The sequence below is a fragment of the Bos taurus genome, chromosome X, assembly GCF_002263795.3.
Source record: "Bos taurus isolate L1 Dominette 01449 registration number 42190680 breed Hereford chromosome X, ARS-UCD2.0, whole genome shotgun sequence".
NCBI lineage: Eukaryota > Metazoa > Chordata > Mammalia > Artiodactyla > Bovidae > Bos > Bos taurus.
Window position 1 is genome coordinate 2,782,520 of NC_037357.1, and position 23,660 is coordinate 2,806,179.

Genomic DNA, 23,660 nt, shown 5'->3' on the forward strand with positions numbered 1-23,660 from the left:
ACCTTTACTGCAAGTGGCTACCTTAATAACATGTGCAGCTATACTTCTCTAAGGCTTTGTGTTTTCCACATTTGGGAGGATGGAATTTATTATTGGTAACACATCTGAAGATCTGTAGTTTCAGAAGGCTGCCATTATTCCTTAAGTGAAAATTTGCACCTGTACTACGTTAAGTTTTTAAGAGGGACTAGCCATGAGCTAATTGGCATAAATTTACTGTTACTTCCCTGATACCAATAAAAATTCGCAGTGAAAAGCTAAATTGCAGTCACAGGAGGAAAAATGTAATGGATTTCTTTGCAGAGTTTAAATTTGTCAAAATTATGATGTGTTATATTTGGAAAATCACTCTACGTTGAGAATGAAATAGCAATCCGCATCTGGTTTGAAGGGTTTCACTAAAATCAGCATCAGGCTACTTATTCCTACTTGTTCTTCTGGGTTCTTGAAGTGGCTGTATGAGTTTTTGTCAATCACTAAGAATTCTGTTTGTTAAACGGCTCTTTGAGAACACAATCCAGGTATATATATATATTTATAAATGCAGGAATGTATTAACAATTGTTGCATCTTTGCCTGTTTTTTTTTTTCCTGCTATAGATTGTATTACTTCTTCATATGTGCCTCTGAAGCCCTTTGAAAAGAATTGTCAAAATATTACTGTGGAAGTTGAAGAGTTTGTTCCCGAAATGACGAAATATTGTTACCCATTTACCATTTACAAAAACCATCTATATGTGTATCCCTTGCAATTAAAATATGATAGCCAGAAAACATTCGCCAAGGTAAACAGGGTAAACTATACATTTTGGGGTGTTACACTTGTTTATAATCTTCTCGTTTTGTGACTCATTGTGAATGATGAATCATTTTTAGGCAAGGAACATTGCGGTCTGTGTGGAATTCCGGGATTCGGATGAAAGTGATGCTAGCGCTCTAAAGGTTTGTTTGTGATATTGATAAGCATGCATTTTTCATAGAGACAGACATTTTGGTAGTAGGTAGTTTCAAATGCTAAGTTTCATGTGCTTAAATGTCAAAGACAATGTAGTAAAGTGACAAATGTAATATTGCCTTTTCTATTCTTAAACATTACCGGCAAGATTGAGTTAAATATTAAGAAATGACACAACGTGTTAGGAGCGTATATATAGCTTTAAAAAGGGTAAGCTGCATATGCCAGAATTTCTGCCTTTGCTCCACTTGGATTTTGCCTTGCTTCAATGCCCAATCACAAGGTCATTTTCTTCTGACAGCTTATAGTGGTACCATCAGGGGAAGTTGAAACTCCTTTCTCCTTGAAACCTGAATGGGCTTCAAGCTGACAGTAGCACAGCATGACTGCTTTGATCTGAGATATGACTTCGAGTCTGTGGCTGGCCAAATGGTGCCTCCAAACTTGAATGAGTGATCTAGGAAAAGCATCTCAGTATCTGATACTGTGATCCTTAAAATACCTGTCAGTTTCACTCTTTATAGCCACCTTTTACTTTTGGCTCTTTAGCCCAGGAATCAGAGGCCTGAGAGAGAAGTCTGAACATCTAGCCATCACAAAGTGTTTATCTGGCTCCCCACGTCTCTAGCTTGAGCCTAAATCAGACAGATGGATGGCGAGTCTTCCACTTAAACCACCTAGGAAAAGAGGCTGGAATATCCCCGATTAAGTCATTGAATGTTTAATAGCTCTCATCTTTGAGAAGAGATTTTTTTCACAGAGAAACCTAAGTTAAATTAAGGATTAGCTGGATAAAATGAGATGTAGGTTCTCAGCTTCTTCTTCAGTGGAGCTGAGAATAGTTTTTTTTCATCTCCGTGCACTATCCTTTTGTATTCTCAAAGATTCTTAGGTTACTCTCTGCAGTTCCTGCAAATTGCCTTCATAACCATATTTCAGGAGAGCAGGCGAGTGTCAGTTTCATTTCTTAGCTGGCCTGGAGGCTGGCTCTGAAGTACCCGGGTGAGGCCATTAGGAGCCTGGCTCGTCGACTCCATATTCATCCTTGAACGTATTAAGCCTATGGAAGTGAAAAACTCACACTAGAAATGAAATCAGATCTTTCCACTGAACCCTAGAAAGCCTTCCATTCATTTTATTGCTGTAGCAGCAAGCTGGTGACTCTGAAAGTATAGCTCGTAAAGTGAGAAAACAGTAAGCCTGTCTGGCCTAATGGCCATTCATTTTCTAATTCCTTGAGGCTAGGAACGGATCTGCTGTTGGTTCTGTTAAAACTCCTTACCTGGCCCACGCACAATGAGCATTCAGCACATGTTGCTGACCGACCAAGAAGGAGCTTCTCATATTAAGAAGTGCAAACAGCATGAGAGAAGTAAGCTTGCCAGGCCTGGCTGGAGAGTGTTTCCCTTCCAAATGATTAGAAGTGTTCAGCCACTTCCTGTCAGCTAGGTTGAAATTATATTTCTTTGGTGGCAGGAAATTCAGCAGCATCCATGGAGCCAAGTTAGGCGATGTCTGGGGGTGTCTGGAGTGACTGGAAATGATTTGGAATTTACAGGCTCATGGTGAGAGCTGGGTGGGCTTGGCCATGACCCGGTGCTCACAGATGCCTGTAACTGTATGTGGTTCTCTAGCATTCTGTTTAAAGAGCAGCTTGGAGAGTGGTGACTCTGTTTCCTTCTTTTGCAGTGTATCTATGGAAAACCTGCAGGGTCTGTCTTTACCACAAATGCTTATGCTGTGGTCTCACATCACAACCAAAATCCAGAGTTCTATGATGAGGTAAAATACCTTATTTTCTCATTGAGAAAATGCTGTGGTGGTTGTTTCTTTTCTGTTTGAATCATTTCCAGTCTTGTATCTGCACCTTCAATCCCTGAGTGGTTAGTCACATGAAAATAGAAAATGTCACATCAGAATGAAGGGCCACTGCCTGCTTGGTGCCCTTTGGTGACAGTGGAGCCTGGGCCCACAGATAGAAGGGGCTCTGACATGGGATAACATAGGAAACAAACGCCAGACTGGAACAGGACTTCTAGCCCACACTTGGACATCAGCTGGCTCCATGACCTTGAGCAGGTCACTTCCCCTCCCTGAGTCTCCAATTTCCAGAGTTTAAAATAAGACATTTGGAAGGGGTTTTCTGAAGGCCCTCCTAGCTCTTACCTCCTGTGGTTCTGCATGGGAGGGTGCAGCCTGTCTGTAAGTGAAATGCTCTGAGAGACACAGCAGTGTGGCTGGGCCCCCAGAATCCCATCGGCTGCACCAAATGCCTCAGTGCAATATACACAGAGGCCATCTCCCGGCCTCTGAGCACCTGTCCTCAGTCAGGTTGCCCGATTCTGTCCCTGGCTGTCTTTCTTCCCACTTCTCTGTCTCTGCGTGTCTGTGTCCTTCTCAGTGTCTCTCTGAGTGTCTCTGTCAAAACCTCCTCTAGTCTGTGCATAGACAGCTTATCCAAATCCGCAGGCTGCCTTTGATAACCGTGTGTCTCCATGGAACCTGGGTGTGCATCCCAGGCCAGAAGGTCTGCTGTTTCTGCTTCTCAGGCTCCACGTGTCCATCCCTGGCTTGGTCAGAAACCATCCCCCCACCCTGCTGTCCCCAGTTCCCCAGGCCCAGCTGCTGTAGTATGGAGGCCTGAAACCCCAGCCCGGGACTTGCTCAGTCCAGTGCCCCAACCTTTGCAGGGAATGTGTTTTTGCCACCCAGGGAGGGAGTGTGTCCATATTTATGTGCAGCAGAGCATTAGATACCCAGATGGTCTAGATGCTGTGAATAGGCATATTCTGTGGTGAAATATACCTACAACAGAAATTAGTTATCACACCAAAGCCGTGTCTTGTGTGAATGATAATTAGGCCAGATGTCCCATCACCAAGCTGTTTAATGTATTCCTCTCTATAACCAGTGCCAGTCACTAGAGAGAAAGCTTGTTCATGTAGTAAGTAATCCATGTTAGGAAGCCAGAAACGGACTTTTGAAACATTTGCTATGTATTAACCAGGAAAGTGAGTGTGAGTGTGTATGCTTACATGGGTTCCTGGGCAGGTCCACGCATGTGCGTTAAATCAATTAAATCTGTGATCTGTCGCCCACATCCTTCCCAGGAGACATTAAAAACATTCACTTGGGTTCTGATTGGCAAATTACTTGAGGTGCTTGTATTAAAGTATTAATTTTTAGCATGAAATGCATGTGTCATGATACTTTTTATTTATTCAAGAGTAAAGCTGTGTTTTTCCTCTAAAGAAATTTATACAACTGTAATTTGTGGATTCCATAATACCTCAGTGACTTTTTGCTCATTTATTCATAAAGGCTTATTTTTTTTTTCCACGCAGAGGAGGGCAATGATTTTGAAAAAAAAAAAAAAAAGGCAGGTTTTCAAATTCAGTGCACATTGTAGATGGATTGGATTCACTGACTCAGATTGAATTACATAGTATCTCTGGGCTTTAAGGATGTGGTTTTGATCCAGTGTTTCAGAAAATGCTTCTGCAAAGTTGAATCCAGGAGAATCCACAACTCTCCAGGAAGAGTAATAAATCAGCCCTCACAACCCAAGAGAATATTGTTGTCAAACTGAAACTGACCAGAAAGGCATTTGGAATATATTTAAATGATATCTATTATTTGACCACTTGACCTGTGATTTAGAAAATTATGTCATTGGAAAAGTATGATGAAACAAAGCTAAAGGTCTGACAGTCCCACTTGACGAAGAAAACAAAATGCTCTATATAATTTTGCTTTCATTTCAGATAAAAATTGAGCTTCCCATTCACCTTCATCAAAAACATCATTTGCTTTTCACTTTTTATCACGTAAGTTGTGAAATTAACACAAAGGGAACAACCAAAAAGCAGGACACAGTTGAAACTCCAGGTACGTGTGTTCTTTATTGGAGAATAGTTGATTTACAATGCTGTGTTTGAGGTGTACAGCAACTTGATTCACTTGTACATATATACGCATCTATTCTTTTTTGGATTTTCTTCCCATATGGCTTAAGACAAAGTGTTGAGTAGAATTGCCTGTGCTGTCCAGAAGTCCTTGTTTATAATCCTTTCTATCTATCTATTTATCTATATTTATATCTATGTCTAATCTATCTATAAGTGTGTATCTTTTAAAATTAAAAAAATGTTAGAGTATAATTGCTTTACAATGTTGTGTTAATTTCTGCTGTACAACAATGTAAATCAGCTATAGGTATACACATATCCATGCATTCTTTAAATCTCTCTCTCTAGAGCTATTCGAAATGGAGTTGTCTTAGGATATACCCTCTTTCATCAAGCTACAGACTGCTTCCCCTTATCAAAAAGTGCATTTCTGAGTTAAAATTTCCTTGCTAAAATATGAATTACATGTTAATTTTATCATCATTTCTACTCAACATCATGTCCAAATGCTTGCCAGTGTGCTTAGACTACTGTAGGCAACATAAAGTAATATTGTTCTTCTCAGAGAGAAACCCATATTGTGATGCTATATTTTTGTTATTTCTTTTGTGTGGAATGGCCCAGCAAGCAGAATCTTCCAGCTCTACTCATTGAGAAGAGGGAAGTGAGCCCAGAGCCATGGGCATTTTTGAACCCAAGGGAGATTGGAATTCTAGGGAGAAGAGGATAGATTTAACAAACTTGAATAAGCGTTGGTAGTGAAGCCCCAATTGTGGTCTCATTCCTCGAGGCTTTAGATAGACCAATGGGAAGCATCCTTGGGAGAATATCACAGGTCCTACGGACATGGCCCATGCCACATCCACTATCTCAGTGTCAGTATGCTTTGGGATTCAAATCCAAGTTAGCCTGTGCCAATCTTTTCCTTTCTTTCTTTCTTTCTTTTTTTTTTTTTTTTTTTAACATTTTTAGTGGAGTTTAGTTGCTTTACAATGTTACATTAGTTTCTATTGTACAGCAAAGTGAATCAGCTATATGTATACATATATCCCCTCTTTGTCATCAGGGAGCACTGAATAGAGATTCCTGTGCTATATAGTCTATTTTCATTAGTTAATCCATTTTATACAAGGTAGTATGTATATGTCAATCCCAATCTTCCAATTCTTTCCACCACCCCCTCCCACCCTTGGTGTCCATTTCTTTGTTCTGTACATCTGTGTCTCTATTTCTGCTTTGCAAATAGATTCATCTATACCATTTTTCTAGATTCCATACATATGCATTAATATGTGATATTTGTTTTTCTCTTTTTGACTTACTTCACTCTGTATGACAGCCTCTAGGTCCTTCCATGCCTCTGCAAATGGCACAACTTCATTCCTTTTTATGGCTGAGTAATATTTCATCATATATATGTGCCACATCTTCTTTATCCTTTCCTCTGTTGATGGGCATTCAGGCTGCTTCTGTGTCGCTAGCCTGGACCCATCTTAAATTTGTTCATTCACTTGGTAAATATGTCTGCATATCTATTATGTACTAGATATTGTAGTAGGTAATATGGAGAAGACAGTGGAGCATCAAACATAGATGTCATCTTCAGTGAGCACATGGTCCAGTGGGGGAAACAAGATCTATGTAGACATTTATAACACAAGATAGAAAGTAGTAGTTACCAATAAAATGGTGCTATGTGATATCAGAGAAGAGCGAGTTATTCTCTGACATCACATAAAATTATTCAGTTCAACTGGTGGAAGGACAAGTGGCTGGGAGTCAGGGAAGGCTTCCAGGAGGAGATGATGTTTGGGTGAGGTATTGAAGGGTGGCATAGAGTTTGACAATGCAGTCATGACAAGAAGGTAGAGGATTCCAGCATGAAGGAATAGCCAGTATAGAGGCAGAGTATTGAGGGATCTGGACAGGGAACCCCAAATAGTTCCATGCACTGGAGCACCGGGAACTGGGGAGGGAAGCATAGGATGCCAGATTGAAAAGGAAGAGTCAGATGATAGAAGGCCCTGAATACCAGGTTGTGGGTTTGATTTTGTTCTGTTACCAATAGGAAATACTGGAGGGTTATAAACATCAGTAGGAGCTGTTTTGCAGGAAATCCAATCAGGCAGCAATATAATGGGTGAGGTGAGGTGGAGCAGGAAGAAGGAAGGAAGGAAACACCAGTTAGGGGGTTGTTTCAAGAGTTCAGGAGAAGAAGGGGACCACAGTGGGGCTGTAATGGTGGGTGGGTGGGGGGCAGGTGGTGAGGGTGGAGAAAAAGACAATTGCAGAGGAATATACTGGGCCTGGCAAGTGATTGGCCTCTAGAGAGATGATTCAAAGTTAGCACTGAAGTTTCAAAACTGGAAAGAAGGTATTGCCGAGTAGCAGAGTTATGCCTAGGGCTGGTGGGTTTTGACTGATGCTGAGTTTGCAATGTTAGTGACACATCTGAGTGATGCCCAGCAGGCAGCAGTACTGAATATTAGGAGAGTCCCTTTGTGGATAGTGTGTTCTTGTTCTAGATCCCCTTAGAAATTGCAGTTCATTTAGGATAGTGACCTTGCAGGTTGAGAAGAAATCTAGCAGAATAATGAGACAGTGAGGTATATGACAGTGTACCTCCAGAGGAAACTAACAAATGTTGTCTTATCCAGATCCTAGACAGAAGTGGGCAAGATGCTCAGTAGAGCATGAGGTGGTTATTTTCTTGCTACTCATCAGGTTTTAAAATATATATATTTAAGTTTTTTTGCAGTATTATTGATTTATAATGTTTCAGGTGTACAGCAAAGTGACTCAGTTATACATACATATGTATATACACACACATATCTGTTCTTTTTCAGATTCTTTTCCATTATAGGTTATTACAGGGTATTGGACATAGTTCCCTGTGCTGCATACAGCAGGTGCTAGTTTTTAAAATCCATTTTATATAGAGTAGTGTATATCTGTTAATCCCAAACTCCTCCCCAGCACTCATCACCTTTAACTGTCTATCCTTTAAGTGGTTTCACACCTTTGAGGCAGATGGTGTGTGCTTGACATTGTACCTTTATAGGTTCCAAGCATTCTAGATGACTTTTGACTAAGAGACACACTTGGCCATGCTCTGATTGATTTGCAGTGCAACAGTGTTGCCCAAGCAATTCCATAGAGACAGAAAGTAGATCAGTGGCTGTCCGGGACTTGAAGAATAGGAAATAGAACGTGACTTCTGTGGGGTATGGAGTTACTTCTGGGGGTGATAAAAAAGTTTTGGAATTAGGTAGTGGCAATAGATGTAGAGCTTTGTGAATATACTAAGAACCATTGAATTGTATCCTTTAAATAGATTAATTGTAAGGCATCTGAATTGTATGTCAATAAAAATTTATGTAAGGAAAAAATATCCTTGAAAAACAAGAAATATCTTTTCCTTTTCCTGCTTTCTGGACTGGAAACCTTTTGTCATTTGTCTGATTTTCAGTTTAACTACTTTGACAGAGTCCTTTTGAATGGTTCTTCTGCTCATGTTACTTTCCTCTGCTTTTTCTAAAAGAAAAGCCCTGGGTAAAGCATTACTGAAGCTGTACTAGTGAAGATGCCTTGCAGGCGTGCTTTGGCGTCTGAGAAAGCCATTCAGTCTACTTGGAGAATGCAACGTATCAGTCTCTTTAAGAATTAAAGCTTTGCCAAATTAGACACGTTCTAACCAGATTTGTGTTGACTTTTGTGTTCACACTGTAAACACACGCACACATTGTGTGCACACACACACACCCACACACTCACACAAAGAATTTTAAAGCATCAGAAGGTAGTGGCTTTCAAAAGTACTCTCGAGCCAACACCCTCCCTCATATGCCAGAACTCAGTTCAGAGCAATCCTTTTTACAGCTAAGTTATAAACACTTGAAGTCCAGAGTAATCTCTATAATGGAAATACTGACACTGCTTGACTTGAGCAACACAGATGGCTCTGGCTTTTTTAGCTTAGAACATGATGAGTTTTCTAATAAGAAGCCAAGAGGCTCTTTGGGGTAGAACTGTTAAGAAATGTAGAGACTGGGGAGGAAAATCTCTCAGTGATTCCAGTTGTAAGTACTGTGCTGTGGCTGTATTCTCTTGCTACCTCTCTTCCTTCTGTAATCAGGAAAACCGCCCAACCAAATACTGCTGTGTATAAATATAGAACGTAACCCTGACGTGTGACCTTCATTTTCCACAGTCCTTTACTTACCCTAGGGTTGCTGGAAGAAATTTTGCAACACGGTGATTGCTGTCTGATTATAGTCTCAGATATGAGACTGTAAGGTGGACAAGAGACATCTGAATCCAAAAAAATAAGTCTACCAAAATGCTCCCCTAGTATGTCAAGATAATGAAATGGATGCACTTTAAAAGCTTCCAAGTGTTTTGGTATATCAGCTCACTTTGGTCTTTCAATCACTATTCTATAGAAGAGCTGGGTGTTATTGTTCCTATTATAGTCAAGGAGGTAGCGTGAATAACCTGTTAGTGGCCAGGCTAGGATTAGGAAGCCATCCAAAGTCATTTTTTTTTCCCCCAGTGCTTGGATGCCCAATACCTGGACTCTCACATACAAACCCCTGGCAGCATCACCAGCCCTACCCTGCTCCCCAGTGACCAGATATTTGTGTAGCTAATTGCATCTGTGATTTCATTTCTCATGGTTGATTATTGTCTTGTCAGTTGGCTTTGCCTGGGTACCTTTACTGAAGGATGGTAGAATCATCACATTGGAGCAGCAGCTGCCAGTTTCCGCCAATCTTCCCCCAGGCTACATGAATCTGAATGATGCAGAATCCAGAAGGGTAGGAAAATATCTGTATTTGTTGAAGAAATCATGATGAAATGTTATTTTTGCCTTCTTTTAAAAAATGTTATTGAAGTACAGTTGATTTAGTGTCATGTTAATTTCTGCTGTACAGCAAAGTGATTCAGTCTTCCGTATATGATGAAATGTTTAAAAAATAGAATACTGTTGGCGTATTGGATGGTTTAGTGTGGTTGATAGCTACTCAGAGTGTAGTTTGAGGGCTGATGCTGGTCCACAACAAAGTAAGTATGGAAAACGAGTGTTGGGAAGTTTCTATCATAGTTTGACAAAGTAACCTCATCTCAGTTGATTCCAGTAACTTAAAATGGGACTCTGATTTTGTGCATGATAAAAAAATACCTTCTTATAGTCATTTTTATTGTCATTAGGAAAAGTATCCGCCTGCAAAGGATGGGAACTTCAAAATGATTTAGGATACATTTATTCTAAAGGCAGGTTATTTTCACCAATAATTCCCTATGTCTGAAACTAGCACATTTGTTTCTGAGAAAAATGTTGAAATACATATATTGCCCATCTGTCCATTACTATGGTACAAAAACTCACATGTATGTTTTCTGTTCCCAGCAACCGAATGTGGATATTAAGTGGGTAGATGGTGCAAAGCCTTTGTTGAAGATCAAAAGCCACTTGGAGTCTACCATTTACACTCAAGTAAGTTGCATCCCATGAATTTGTCAAAAATTTTTTTTTGGCCACTCCATGTGGCATGTGGGACCTTAGTTCCCCAGCCAGGGATCAAACCCATGCCTCCTACTTTGGAAGTGAGGAGTCTTAACCACTGGACCATGAGGGAAGTCCCTGAATTTTGTCAATTTTAATACTTGAGGTTTTTTTCTTGATTAAAATAGATTATATTCATTTCTACATGAATATAGAGAAGTTGTGGCCTGAAACACTTTCTCAATAGTTAATAACACCATTCTTAATAATAGCTCAAATTTTTAAATTCTTCTCAAATGACCAAATCCTTTTATTCCCATTGACTGATTAGAATCTTCCAAAACTCTGAAAAAAATGTGGAGGCTATATCACCATTTTTAAACCATATATTTTTTTGAGCTGTTTTAGATTTACAGAAAAATTATGAGGATAGTTCAGCTACCTCCCATATGCCCTATACCAAGTTTCCTCTAGCGTTAACATTTAACATGAGTGTGACACCCTTGTTACAACTTTTGAAGCAGTATTGAGACATAATCATTAGCTGAAGTCTGGCCTTTATTCAGATTTCTTTAGTTTTTACCTATTAGTACCCCTTGCAGTTTCAGGATTCTATCCAGGATAACATGTTACTTTTAGTTGTCACATTCCCTTAGGCTCTTGGCTGTGACAAGTTCCGAGTGTTTCGTTGCTTTGGGTGACCTTGTCAGTTTTCAGAACTACTGGTACTTTGCAGATGGCCTCTCTGTTGGAATTAGTCTGATGTTTTTCTTATGGTTAGACTGGAGCTGAACACAGAAGTTGGCAGTCAGTGGATCAGGGTTAGCTACTACAGTTTGCTCTTAGACTCAGCATCCTTGAAATTAGAATCAAGTATCTGTGAGACACCTCAAGCACCATTTGAAAAATCATGGTGGAGAAGGTGAAGCCCACACTCCTTGGTGCAGCCCTCTCAGGTTTCCTTGGCCATTCCATCCTTTTATAGGAAAAGAAACAGGGGCTCAGTCAGGTTAAAAGATTTACCCAAGGTCCCACAGATAATAATTAGAGGAAGCAGGTCAAAATCCGATTTCCATTTTTTTCTCTTTAATCCCTTTTGTTAAAATTGGAGGATAATTTCTTTACATTGTTGTGATAGTTTCTTCTGTACCGCAACGTGAATCAGCAATGCATGCTTTCTCAGTTGCTTCAGTTGTGTCCGACTCTTTGTGACCCTATGGGCTGTAACCCACCAGGCTCCTCTGTCCATGGGATTCTCCAGGCAAGAATACTGGAGTGGGTTGCCATCCCCTCCTCCAGGGGATCTTTCCAACCCAGGGACTGAACCCAAGTCTCTCGCGTCTTCTGCATTGTAGGTGGATTCTTTGGCAGTGGCGCCACTTGGGAAGCCTGAATCAGCTATATGTATACATATATCCTCTCCCTCTTGGACCTCCCTCCGCGCCTTCCCCCCCCACCCCGACCCCAGCTCTCATCCCTCTAGGTCATCACAGAGCACAGAGCTGAGGTCCCCGTGCTATATGGCAGCTTCCCACTAGCTAGCTATTTTCCACATGATTGTGTATATATGTCAATTCTACTTTCTCAATTCATCCGGAATTTCTTGATTCTGATTCCTGAGACAGTCTGTGCTATCCACAGATTCAGTGTCTGCAGATTTCACATAGGACAGTTGGACACTGGCTGCCGCAGGGTCAGGTGACTCCCTTTTCTTCACCTGTCAGTTCAGACCTCTCTTCCTGCTTGTTCCATTAAAATACAGAAGCAGCCCAACTTCAGAGATGACATTACTGAAAAAAGGAAACAAATATTGGACTCAGTTCAGTTCAGTCGCTTAGTCGTGTCCGACTCTTTGTGACCCCACGAATCGCAGCATGCCAGGCCTCCCTGTCCATCACCACCTCCCGGAGTTGACTGAGACCCAGGTCCATCGAGTCAGTGATACCATCCAGCCATCTCATCCTCTGTCGTCCCCTTCTCCTCCTGCCCCCAATCCCTCCCAGCATCAGAGTCTTTTCCAATGAGTCAACTCTTTGCATGAGGTGGCCAAAGTACTGGAGTTTCAGCTTTAGCATCATTCCTTCCAAAGAAATCCCAGGGCTGATCTCCTTTAGAATGGACGGGTTGGATCTCCTTGCAGTCCAAGGGACTCTCAAGAGTCTTCCCCAACACCACAGTTCAAAAGCATCAATTCTTTGGTGCTCAGCCTTCTTCACAGTCCAACTCTCACAGCCATACATGAGCACAGGAAAAACCATAGCCTTGACTAGACGGACCTTTGTTGGCAAAGTAATGTCTCTGCTTTTGAATATGCTATCTAGGTTGGTCATAACTTTCCTTCCAAGGAGTAAGCGTCTTTTAATTTCATGGCTGCAGTCACCATCTGCAGTGATTTTGGAGCCCCAAAAAATAAAGTCTGACACTGTTGGGCATAAATGGTGGCCTACCCGGTGCACTGAGATGCATGCTGAATGGGCCTGGTTCGCTGTTTTGTGTGTGGATTGAGAGGACTCTGGGACTCAAGGAGGAACATGTGTGCTGGTGGCTGTAGATGCCGAGTCGGGTCATTAGAAGACCTGGGGAAACAGGCTTGCAAGATTCTGAGTGGGAGGACGGGTGGTAGAGGTGGAGAGCCTGTGTTTTGTGGGTAATGAATCAAATTTCATATGGCTGTATCCATCTGGTTTTCAGGATCTGCATGTGCACAAATTCTTCCAGCATTGCCAGCTGATTCAGTCAGGCTCGAAAGAAGTTCCTGGGGAGCTCATTAAATATTTAAAGGTAAATGAACAGCAGCTTTCTGTGAAAGGTTTGTTTTTCTTGTCTTTTGGTTGCCACATTTTTGATGTGGGGGGCCAAAAAAAAATGAATACTTGAAAATACTTTTGGTTGCAAATCCTCAAGAGAGCACTTTCTACTATGTCCTTTTCCATCAAGTGGCTGTTTAGAAGCACACAACGGAAGCGTGGCATTAGGAAGAGAATGTTTTAGCCAGAATTCAACAACATACTTAAAAAAAAATCTCATGAAAATGTTTATTTTGGGTCCATAGATTGATTTTTCCAGGTCTTTTCTCATCTTGCTGACAGCCCAGTAAAGGTAGAGAATGCTGTGGAGAAAAAGGCCAGGAGAAACGAGTCACTTTTACTTGGAATACAATGTGAAATGGTTCCTGGGTCCGTAGGTGAAAGAGTATCAAAAGGGTCAGCTGATAAGAGGGAACCTAGTTGCTGCATTGTGCATAGGAGCCATAAGAAATGCCATATTTTATCAAAAGCATTGAGAATCCAAGATTCCGTTTATTCCCTAACATGGTGGGACAAAGCACATGTCATAAGACCCAGCTGACAGTAGCTTTTCTCTTGGCTGCGCCTTCAGTAGATCAGCCATGGCCAGTCTGAGGAGTTTTGATTTTAAATGAAGTCCTCTACAGGATTTCCCTTTTGACATATGTTAATAATGAATGATGTGAAATGAACAAAAATACTCATTTCTTTCAGAGAGGCAGTGTGAATGAGGTAATACGTGTATGGGTTCTGGAATCACAAGATGAGCTTGTACCCCAGCTCTGTCACTTGTTAGCTCTGTGATTGACCTTGACCAAGTTACTTAACTTCTCCAAGCCTTTGTTTTTTCTTCTGTCTCATAAATATAACAGTAATACCCACTTGTACAGTGATTGTGAGGCCTCAGTGAGACAGGGCATCTGCTGTGTGGTATTCATTGCACACTTTTTTCTTGAGTACCTCCTGTGGGCCAGGCTTCATTCTAAACATGGGGAGGATAAGTGAAGAAAACAGACAATATCTCTATTTTCAAGGAGCTTACTTTGTTGTGGAGACAGATGGACACTAAACACATAAATGAATAAATATATACATCTGCAGTCATGGTTCCAGGACCCTCCCTAGATACCAGAGATTCTCAAGTCCCTTGCAGTCAGCTCTCCATATCTGCAGATGTGAAATATGTGGAGATGGAGGGTCAACTGTATATCTTATGTCAGTTGGTAATAAGTACTATAAAGAAAACCAAAATATAGGGAAGGGAAATAAGGAGTGATAAGGATCTCTTTTTTAGATTGTCAACAAGGAGCTCTCCAGTAAAGAGACCTAAGGGAAAGGAGGGTGCCAGCCATGTGGAATTCTGGGCAAGGAACAGCAAGTGCAGAGGCCCCGAGGAGCTTCCTTGGTGTGTTCCAGAAACAGGAGGAGTTCCAGTGTGGCTGGCACATGGAAGGATATCTGGGTTACTGGTCCAGTAGGGCTTCGTAAGATATGATGAGATGGGGAGCTGTGAACAAAGGAGTGTGATGTAATGTGACTTTGGTATTTAAAGAATCATCCTGCTTACCATACAGAAAATAGATTGTTGGAAAGGTAGAATCAGGCAGGTAGCCGATAAATGGTGGCTTTTATTCTTAATTAGCATTAAGAAGTACAGTAAGTCATCTAATTTCAAGTCCTTATCTTGGGTAATGTCCAGAATCCCGCTCTATATGTGAATGCCTTGTGTGCTCAGATCCGTGGCTTTATTCTTCCACCGGGGAAGCTTTGTAAAAGTTTTAACAAAGTTAAATTTCCTGTATTGATATTCTTAGAATGGAGGGGGAAGAAAGGTATTCATATTTGTGTTTTTGAGGGTGTGGAATTTCTGTTAGTTCTGTGACCTGTGCTCGCCCTCTAGTGGCAATGAATGAAATGCCATGTGTTTATAGAAAGTGCCAAACTCCTGTATGGAATGTTAGTGCTAAAAGGTATCTTTAGGGATACTTTTTTTGCAGATGAGGACACTGAGGCCTGAGGACAGAGATTTGCCAGTGGTTATTCAGCTGGTTAGTAGGAGATCAGAGCCGAGCATGTCTTTTGATGGGTCAAACCTTGCTATCTCTTGTCCTTATAAATGACATTGTTTAATCACTTCATCTAACCATCCACATGCTGAGCTTATTATGTGTCCAGTATTTTCCTAGATGCTGTGTCTTGCAAAGAAGAATAACTTAGGCTATTTTCCATAGGGATCTTATGACCAGTCGAGAGGGGCCCACTTAAGTCAAATGACAATATAAGTCAGTAGTACAAATAATCGTCCAAAGCAATATGTAATTAAATGTTAATTGCATGATACAGGATATAAATGCTCAGAGTTCACAAAACTGTGGAACCACTGAGATTAGACGGTTCCCATCTTTATCCCTTTGATTCCTTCATTTATTCCGTCATCCCCCAAATAATTATTGACTACCTACCATGGGACCAGATATTGTACTGGATGCTGGGAATATAATTGGAATAATTCAGACAACATACCTACTCCAGTTGGCGGAGAGGGATTATAAAGAAGTCCCATTAGATAGGGATGAGTACTGTGAAGAAAACAGAACAGGTTAAATCTTAACGTTCAGAAAACTAAGATCATGACATCCAGTCCCATCACTTCATGGCAAATAGATGGGGAAATAGTGGAAACAGTGGCTGACTTTATTTTGGGGGGCTCTAAAATCACTGCAGATGGTGATTTCAGCCATGAAATTAAAACACGCTTACTCCTTGGAAGGAGAGTTATAACCAACCTAGACAGCTTACTAAAAAGCAGAGACATTAGTTTGTCAACAAAGGTCCGTCTAGTCAAGGTTATGGTTTTTCCAGTAGTCATGTATGGATGTGAGAGTTGGACTGTGAAGAAAGCTGAGCACCGAAGAATTGATGCTTTTGAACTGTGTTGTTGGAGAAGACTCTTGAGAGTCCCTTGGACTGCAAGGAGATCCAACCAGTCCATCCTACAGGAAATCAGTCCTGGGTGTTCATTGGAAGGACTGAAGCTGAAACTCCAATACTTTGGCCACCTGATGTGAAGAGTTGACTCATTTGAAAAGACCCTGATGTTGGGAAAGATTGAAGGCAGGAGGAGAAGGGGACGACAGAGGATGAAATGGTTAGATGGCGTCACCGAGTCAATGGACATGAGTTTGGGTGGACTCCGGGAGTTGGTGATAGACAGGGAGGCCTGGCGTGCTGTGATTCATGGGGTCGAAAAGAGTCAGATGTGAATGAGTGACTGAACTGAATGGGCTCTAATGTGACCAGGAGTGCAGTCAAGATGGAGTTGTCAGGGAAGACCTGTCTGAGGAGTTGATGAAATTTCAAGCTGAAAAGAACTGATGAGGGGAAGACAGCCATAGATGATAAAACTGTGTAAAAGTTTTATCTACAGACTATTGCAGCAGGTGTAAACAGCTTGCAATGGGATGTGTGAAAGACAGCAAAAAAAGCAAAGACAGCATAGCTAGAGCACACTGAGCAGCAAGGAGCAGGGGATGGCCCCAGATGAGTGGAGGATGGGGAACCCTTCTTAGCTTTTTGTTCGTGGCAATTGGTTTTGTTTGTAATAGAGGGAAATGGCATTGTTGAACTTGCCTTTCAAAAAGAACCCTCTGGCTGCTGGGTAGAGAATAAATTCTCTGTGTAGAGAAACAGTACTGGTACAGGGAGACCACTTCTGCAAGGAATGCCCATCTCTCTTTTTTCTACCTGATGTGATCCTACTTAACCTTGAACCTTAGAACCTCCGTCCTCTGAAGTGTGTGACATTCCCTCTTCACTTGCAGACACGATTGCTTCTTCTTCTGTGCATTTACTGTGTACTATTTACTGTTTGTGTCACAGCGATTCAGTTCCATGTGTTTTCCTTCCATTGTCTGTGAACTGCTTGATGATAGGAACCATGTCCATTTGATGTGCTTGGCAGTCGGAAGTTCATTCAGTATGAAAAGTGAAAAAAGTGAAAGTCACTCACTCGTGTCCAACTCTTTGTGACCCTGTGGACTATACAGTCCATGGAATTCTCCAGGCCAGAATACTGGAGTGGGTAGCAGTTCTCTTCTCCAGTGGAATCTTCCCAACCCAGGTCTCATGCATTGTAGGCGGATTCTTTACCAGCTGAGCCACAAGGGAAGCCCATTCGGTATACCTTTATTCAGTATACCTTTATTGAATGAGTGCATGAATGGCTTCACCGAAGTTGAGGGTGAACTTGACTGGGAAGGGTGGCTAGGACTTTGCTAAAAAAATATGAACAAAGGCACGAAGGTAGGCATGCATTTGACAATTTCAAGGAGCAGAGCAGTCAAGACGCCAGTTTGGCCTCATGAAGAATGCTGAATGTTAAGGCTAAAAATATAAGTTGGGTTTTAAGTAACTTAGACTTAATAGCCTGGGTCGGGTTTTCTCCAACTTGGCGCTGTTGGCATTTGAGGCAGGATGGGTCTTTGTGGTAAAGGACTGTCCTATGCATTGGAGGGTGCTTAGAAGCACTTCTGGTCTATCCACTAGATGTCGGTAGCACCTCCTCAGTCGTGACAACTGAAAATGTCTCTGGACGTTGCTGGATGGCCTGGAGGGATGGGGTGGTGAAGGGGTCTCTGGTTGAGAACCGCTGTCCTGGCTAATGGAGAGGCATCAACAATTTTTTTGATGGTGGCAGAAAGTGGCCTGATGTAACCACTACTTGAGGAGGATTGAGTTTTGGAAATGAGAGTTAAATATACTGAGATTGAGGAGAAACTGTACATAGGCCTAGTATTAATGGAAAATTACTGGACTATTTTGGTTATAGGTTATAGTCCTGAAAACAGGGTGATGGCTGTATGGGTAGAAGAGAGAGGGCAAAACATTTGGAAAAACGTGAAGGAAAGACTAGAGGTTCCCTGAGCTCAGTTTCTTACATTAGGTATCTGATTGAAGAGAAGCTGTCCAGAAATCTAAGAGGTCACTGTTGAGATGAGAGAGGCCTGAAAAGGGAGGGTGAGCATAAGGATGGAAACATGGGGCACTCTGAAAGATGAATATTGTGTTCCTTAGGATACAGACTTGTCTGACCATCTCTGTCTTTTCCAGGCAGTAAATACTGAACTGGTGTTCCAGTATGTAGAATGTGCTCAGTGAGGTGCTTTTTGGTTGGCCAATTGACTGAGTGAGTGAATGAATGAATGGGTGAATGAAGGAAGGAGGGACGGAAGAAGAAAGACATTTCAATTATTGGGTTGGCCAAGAGTTTGTTCGGGTTTCTCCATAAGCTGTATAGAAAAACCTCAATGAACTCTTTGGCCAACCCAATATTTTGCTGCTTGTATCACTTCTCTGTATACATGGATATATTTCTTCTTTCTGATGTTAATGTGCCAATCAGTAGAGGTAGGGTGTTAGCACTTTGAAGAAATGTACTGTGAGGATGTTAGAATGCAGAACTGCCTCAGTTTGTGGACGGAGCCAGTGTAAAGCCAACCATACATAGAAATACACTTTATTGAATCCCGTTCTCACTGCAAAGTGATGACCCACTTTCCCCTGTTGATCCCAGTTATACTTGTTATCTTCAATAGAGTATTTAATATTAAAGGAACTAACAAAATCTGAGTGCCAAAATAGAGATGTGTATAAAGTAATTGACAAAGTCCCCTATCCCTGGAAGCATGTGTTTAAAGTGAGCTTATATTCGAGTGAATGTATTTATCATTACTTAATTTTTGGTTGTTTCACCTTTGCAAGTTATATCATACTTTGATTTTCATAACTAATAATGACTTATTTTAGTGTTTGCATGCCATGGAGATCCAAGTCATGATACAGTTTCTACCTGTAATTCTTATGCAACTCTTCCAAGTTCTCACAAACATGACCCATGAAGATGACGTTCCTTTCAACTGCACCATGTGAGTTTCGGTGTTACAATATGAAGAATCAACTTTTGTTTCCTTTTGCATTTCTTCATTTATCTTCCAAATTAGAACCCCAAAGGCAGAAGCCTAGTATAACTTTTCTCTAGTTTCTTTCTTCTCGGACTGAGGGACTCACATCCCCAGGGATAGATGGTACCAGAAACCATCGGATAAGTTTACTGTGTTTTCCTCAACCAGGGGTTCTAAAACTGCTGCATGTTACAGCAACCGGGGAAGCTTTTTAAAATATCTGTTCCCAGACCATACATCATACCAGTTAAACCTGAATCTCTGAGAGCAGAACTCAGCATTGTTTTTTTTTTTTTTCTAAAGTTTCCACAACGATGCCCTAATGAAATGGAGTTTGAGAATCACGCCCTTGACCAGTATTGTCCAATAGAATTTTCTTCAGTCATGGAAATGTTCTATACCTGTACTGCCCAATATGGTAGCCATTAGTCATATTTAGCTGTTGAATCTTGAAATGTGGCTGGTGTAACTGAGGATCGGAATTTTTCATGGTAGTTAATTTGTTTACATCACCACTTGTGACTAGCAGCTCTCACATTGGACAGAGTGGCCCTAGGCCATTAGTTTTTACTCACAAGAATAAGAGTGTTCTTTTTATAGGAAAACAAACAAGGATATATTGTAGAGTAGGATGCAAAATGCACTTAATTTTTGAAAATAAAACAGGGGTTTAAAAAAATTATAAGCTCACTGCTGGGTGTTTCTGGCTTTGCTGCTTCTGCTGTTGCCACAGCGTCTCTGGAGCCTCAGGGTTCAGGCTCCACACACCCACATACTGTTTACTCTTCTCTGCTATTGGGGGTAGTCTGGTTGCTAATTTAAGAAGCATTATTCTAGTCCAGTGGTTCTCAAAAAACGTGATTCCCAGACCAGCAGCATCAATACACCTGGAAGCTTATTAAAAATGCTAATCATGGAACTTCACCCCAGACCTAAAAAATCAGAAACTCTGGGAGAGGGGTGAGCACTCTGCCCTCTAGGTGTTTCTGATGCATGCTAAACTTGCAGAACCACTGCTGGCTTCATAACTTTAAAACTTTCTATTAATCTTAGATTTGCCTACAATTTTAGTTCATCTCATTATACCTGCTTTGTCTTGCCCTTACCTTCCCCCCATCTGTTGACATGTTTAACATTTTTTCCTATTATTTTCCTTTGATTTTTACTAGAGGGGATTTCAATATTTACCTTACTGAAGGCTTTTTACTATATGGTAGCTATGAACATACTTCAAATGTGATTTAGAAAGGAGATGAAAAGAAATATCTTGGTTGCCAAAATAAAACATCCTTCTTTGGACCCAAGAAATGTATTTTACAAAGCCCTGAACATGTTACATGCTGAAATCTTTGTTGGATCCAAACCAAGATGCCATTTAATATTTTCATTATTTAGATAGTATTAGGTATTTTTAAGGGTTAGATATGCTGGTTTTATCTAAGAATCAAACTATAGTGTTTCATTGTGGTCTGACGTGCTGACTTTTGTGAATGTTGTTTCAGGGTTCTCTTACATATCGTATCAAAGTGCCATGAAGAAGGCTTGGATAATTATTTAAGATCCTTCATTAAGGTTTGTGGAGTAAGCTTTCTTTCTGAGCATTTGTCTTACGAGAGAATTTGGTCTTATGATTCATTCTCTTTGATTGTAGTATAGCTTCCGACCTGAAAAACCCAGTGCTCCTCAGGCCCAGCTGATACATGAAACTCTTGCGACTACAATGATAGCGATACTGAAACAGTCTGCAGACTTTTTAGCAATAAACAAATTGCTAAAGGTAAGGACACAGAGACATGCTTGCTTGATGCCCTCCCATTCCGGGTCTAGTCTGTCATCATTTCCTCAAGTGACTCCCTCTTTGCCCAGCACTTTGCCTATGCATCCTTTCCCCCCAAGTTCTCCACAGAAATCCTCCATTCCCTTTACCCTCCCCACCTACCCCTTGCTCTCAGTCAAATGCATAATAGAATTTTGGAGGGTATAGCTCTGGGCGAGAATGCTGTATTCATCACACAATAGTTCTGTGACCTGGGGCCTGTTAGTTAGCAGTTCTGAGCATCCACTTTCTCATTTCTGAAATACAAGTAAAACATCTAACATGTTGTTTCTGGCACATAGTAGGCACTCTCTCAAATGGTGGCTCTTCTTATTGTCATAATTTTTACTATTCCTATTAGTAATGGTGTTAGTCACTCAGTCATTCCAATTCTTTGCAACCCCAAGGACTGTAACCCTCCAGGCTGCTCTGTCTATGAGATTCTCCAGGCCAGAATACTGCCGTGGGTTGCAATTTCCTTCCCCAGGGGATCTTCCCAACCCAGGGATCAAACCTGAGTCTCCTGCATTGCAGGCAGATTCTTTACCATTTGAGCCACGAGGTATCTGCTTGAGACTTCCCTGTACCCTTCAAATGCTACTTACACAAACACCTTTGCTACTTGGGCTGGCCCCAGTATTGTACAAAGGGCAGGGTTGGGTCCCTCACTGGGTGGAGGCTGTAATATGATTCATTGTCCATAGAGAATTTAAAAGCAGTAATTAAGTAAACTAAAAGTTGGTTTGTTCTTATCACCACATGTAGGCAAATCAAAGCAGTGTCAGTGATAAAATACCCCTCTCCACCAAATACCTTTGTACATCACAAGCCAGCCCTGAGGCATACCTTTTTGCCAACACAATTTGAAGATATTCTATGGGACTTGGCTAGTCAGTAGTGATCACTTTAAAATGTTATTAAAGTTCAGAGACAAAATCCATAGTGATTTGTCAGCCTTTTATAAGCTTCAGGGATTTGGGTAACAATTAAAGATTGATTTGTATTTATTTGTTTATTTTAGTACTCATGGTTTTTCTTTGAAATTATTGCAAAGTCTATGGCCACATACTTGCTGGAAGAGAATAAAATTAAGGTAAGTAGGCTGAAGAATAATATTTAACATAGACAAAGAAGGCTAATCTTATTCATGGGTAGCTGTGATGTGCAAATCCTCTTTTATATTTTAAGGACTCTCAGTCCGTAGCTTTTTTCAGGTTTTCTTTAAAAAAAAAAAAAAACAACAAAAGTGTTCATATGTTTTCAAAGTCTCAACTTCAGAGGCTCACCACATACATTCTTCCCTGTGAGGTATTTGCCATATTAAGTACATTATCTTTGAAGCTTTCCCTTTGTCTTGTGGTTTTAAAATGTCAGTGTCGAAAATATTCATTAGGAAGGAGAACACGTACCAAATCAGAAAGAACTATTCTCTTAGAAAGATTGAAGGCATGTACAAAGTTAAAAACATTTTATGTAAAAAAGACAAAAACCAAAATCTCTTTATATAATGCGTGTGTTCCTGGAATATGCTGTATATATACCTTTAGTTGTATTTTGAAACTCCTTCAGAAGTACAAAGAAATTTTAGCTATAGGCATTGAAAGCTAAGACCTTGTGAAGTAAAAAATAATCACTTCATATTTACATTTTTATCAATATTTCCACAGAACAGGTTTACTGAAATTAAAAATGCATGGATGCATGTATACTTTGTGTGTCAGGAAAAAGATGGAATGAAAAACGGATGTGTCTGTATCTCTGGAACATGATTCCAAAGTTGGGTCAGAATGACCTACTCTTGTTCATGATTTCAGTCAGTTGTAGTATTACAGGTCCAAATAGGTGCTGTAATGATCTAAAGTATAGATTTAACTAGCCATGTCTTTTTAATTTGGGAGAAAAAGTATACTGTGGTTAAAAACACATTTATATACAGTATGTGTTTGAAAATACAACACTGATTTAGACCTTTCACAACTCTTTTTTTTCTTTGCCAATTTAATTGAAGCTTCCAAGAGGCCAGAGGTTTTCTGAGGCATATCATCATGTCTTACATTCACTGCTTCTTGCAATAATTCCCCACGTGACTATTCGCTATGCAGAGATTCCGGATGAGTCCAGAAATGTCAATTATAGTTTGGCTAGCTTCTTGAAGGTGAGTTAAAGGCATCCAGAACATGGTAAGGAATTATTCTTCACAGGTATTGTCTTTAAAGCCAAAGGAAAAAAAATTACCCACTTTCTAGAGACTCAGCTGGGCTGCTGGAGGAACTACTCATTGAATTAATCCATCAGTTCAGTTAAATAGCCATGTTTGATTCCCCACCTCCAATGGCTGATTAATTAAATCAGAGGTCCCACAGGAGGCTTAGCCAGGAGGAACATCTTTCTGCTTTTGCATGCTGTTTTTAAAATATATTCATTTGAATGCCTTTCAGTACAGTTCAGTCGCAAAGTCGTGTCTGACTCTTTGTGACCCCAGGAACCACAGCACGCCAGGCCTCCCTGTCCATCACCAACTCCCGGGGTCTACCCAAACCGATGTCCATTGTGTCAGTGATGCCATCCAACTATCTCATCCTCTGTCGTCCCCTTCTCCTCCTGCCCCCAATCTTTCCCAGCATCAGGGTCTTTTCAAATGAGTCAGCTTTCTGCATCAGGTGGCCAAAGTATTGGGAGTTTCAGCTTCAGTATCAGTCCCTCCAATGAACACCCAGTTCAGGGTG

The 23,660-nt window shown here is 40.9% G+C and overlaps 1 protein-coding gene and 1 non-coding gene across 7 annotated transcripts in view; both read left to right on the forward strand.

The window, feature by feature from the left end:
* The window catches only part of DOCK11 (dedicator of cytokinesis 11), a 326,778-nt gene that overhangs the window by 102,047 nt on the left and 201,071 nt on the right, over positions 1-23,660 (forward strand). For all 6 annotated transcript variants that reach the window (XM_024988142.2, XM_024988144.2, XM_024988146.2 and 3 more), the window contains 12 exon segments: positions 601-785; positions 877-942; positions 2,645-2,737; positions 4,720-4,843; positions 9,562-9,683; positions 10,277-10,363; positions 13,064-13,153; positions 18,964-19,082; positions 20,621-20,690; positions 20,770-20,895; positions 21,956-22,027; positions 22,943-23,089. In XM_024988142.2, coding sequence (XP_024843910.1) covers positions 601-785; positions 877-942; positions 2,645-2,737; positions 4,720-4,843; positions 9,562-9,683; positions 10,277-10,363; positions 13,064-13,153; positions 18,964-19,082; positions 20,621-20,690; positions 20,770-20,895; positions 21,956-22,027; positions 22,943-23,089 — 1,301 coding nt within the window.
* MIR2284W (microRNA mir-2284w) lies at positions 18,400-18,495 on the forward strand. Its single transcript, NR_037518.1, has one exon. It is a non-coding gene; the product is annotated as a microRNA mir-2284w (primary transcript).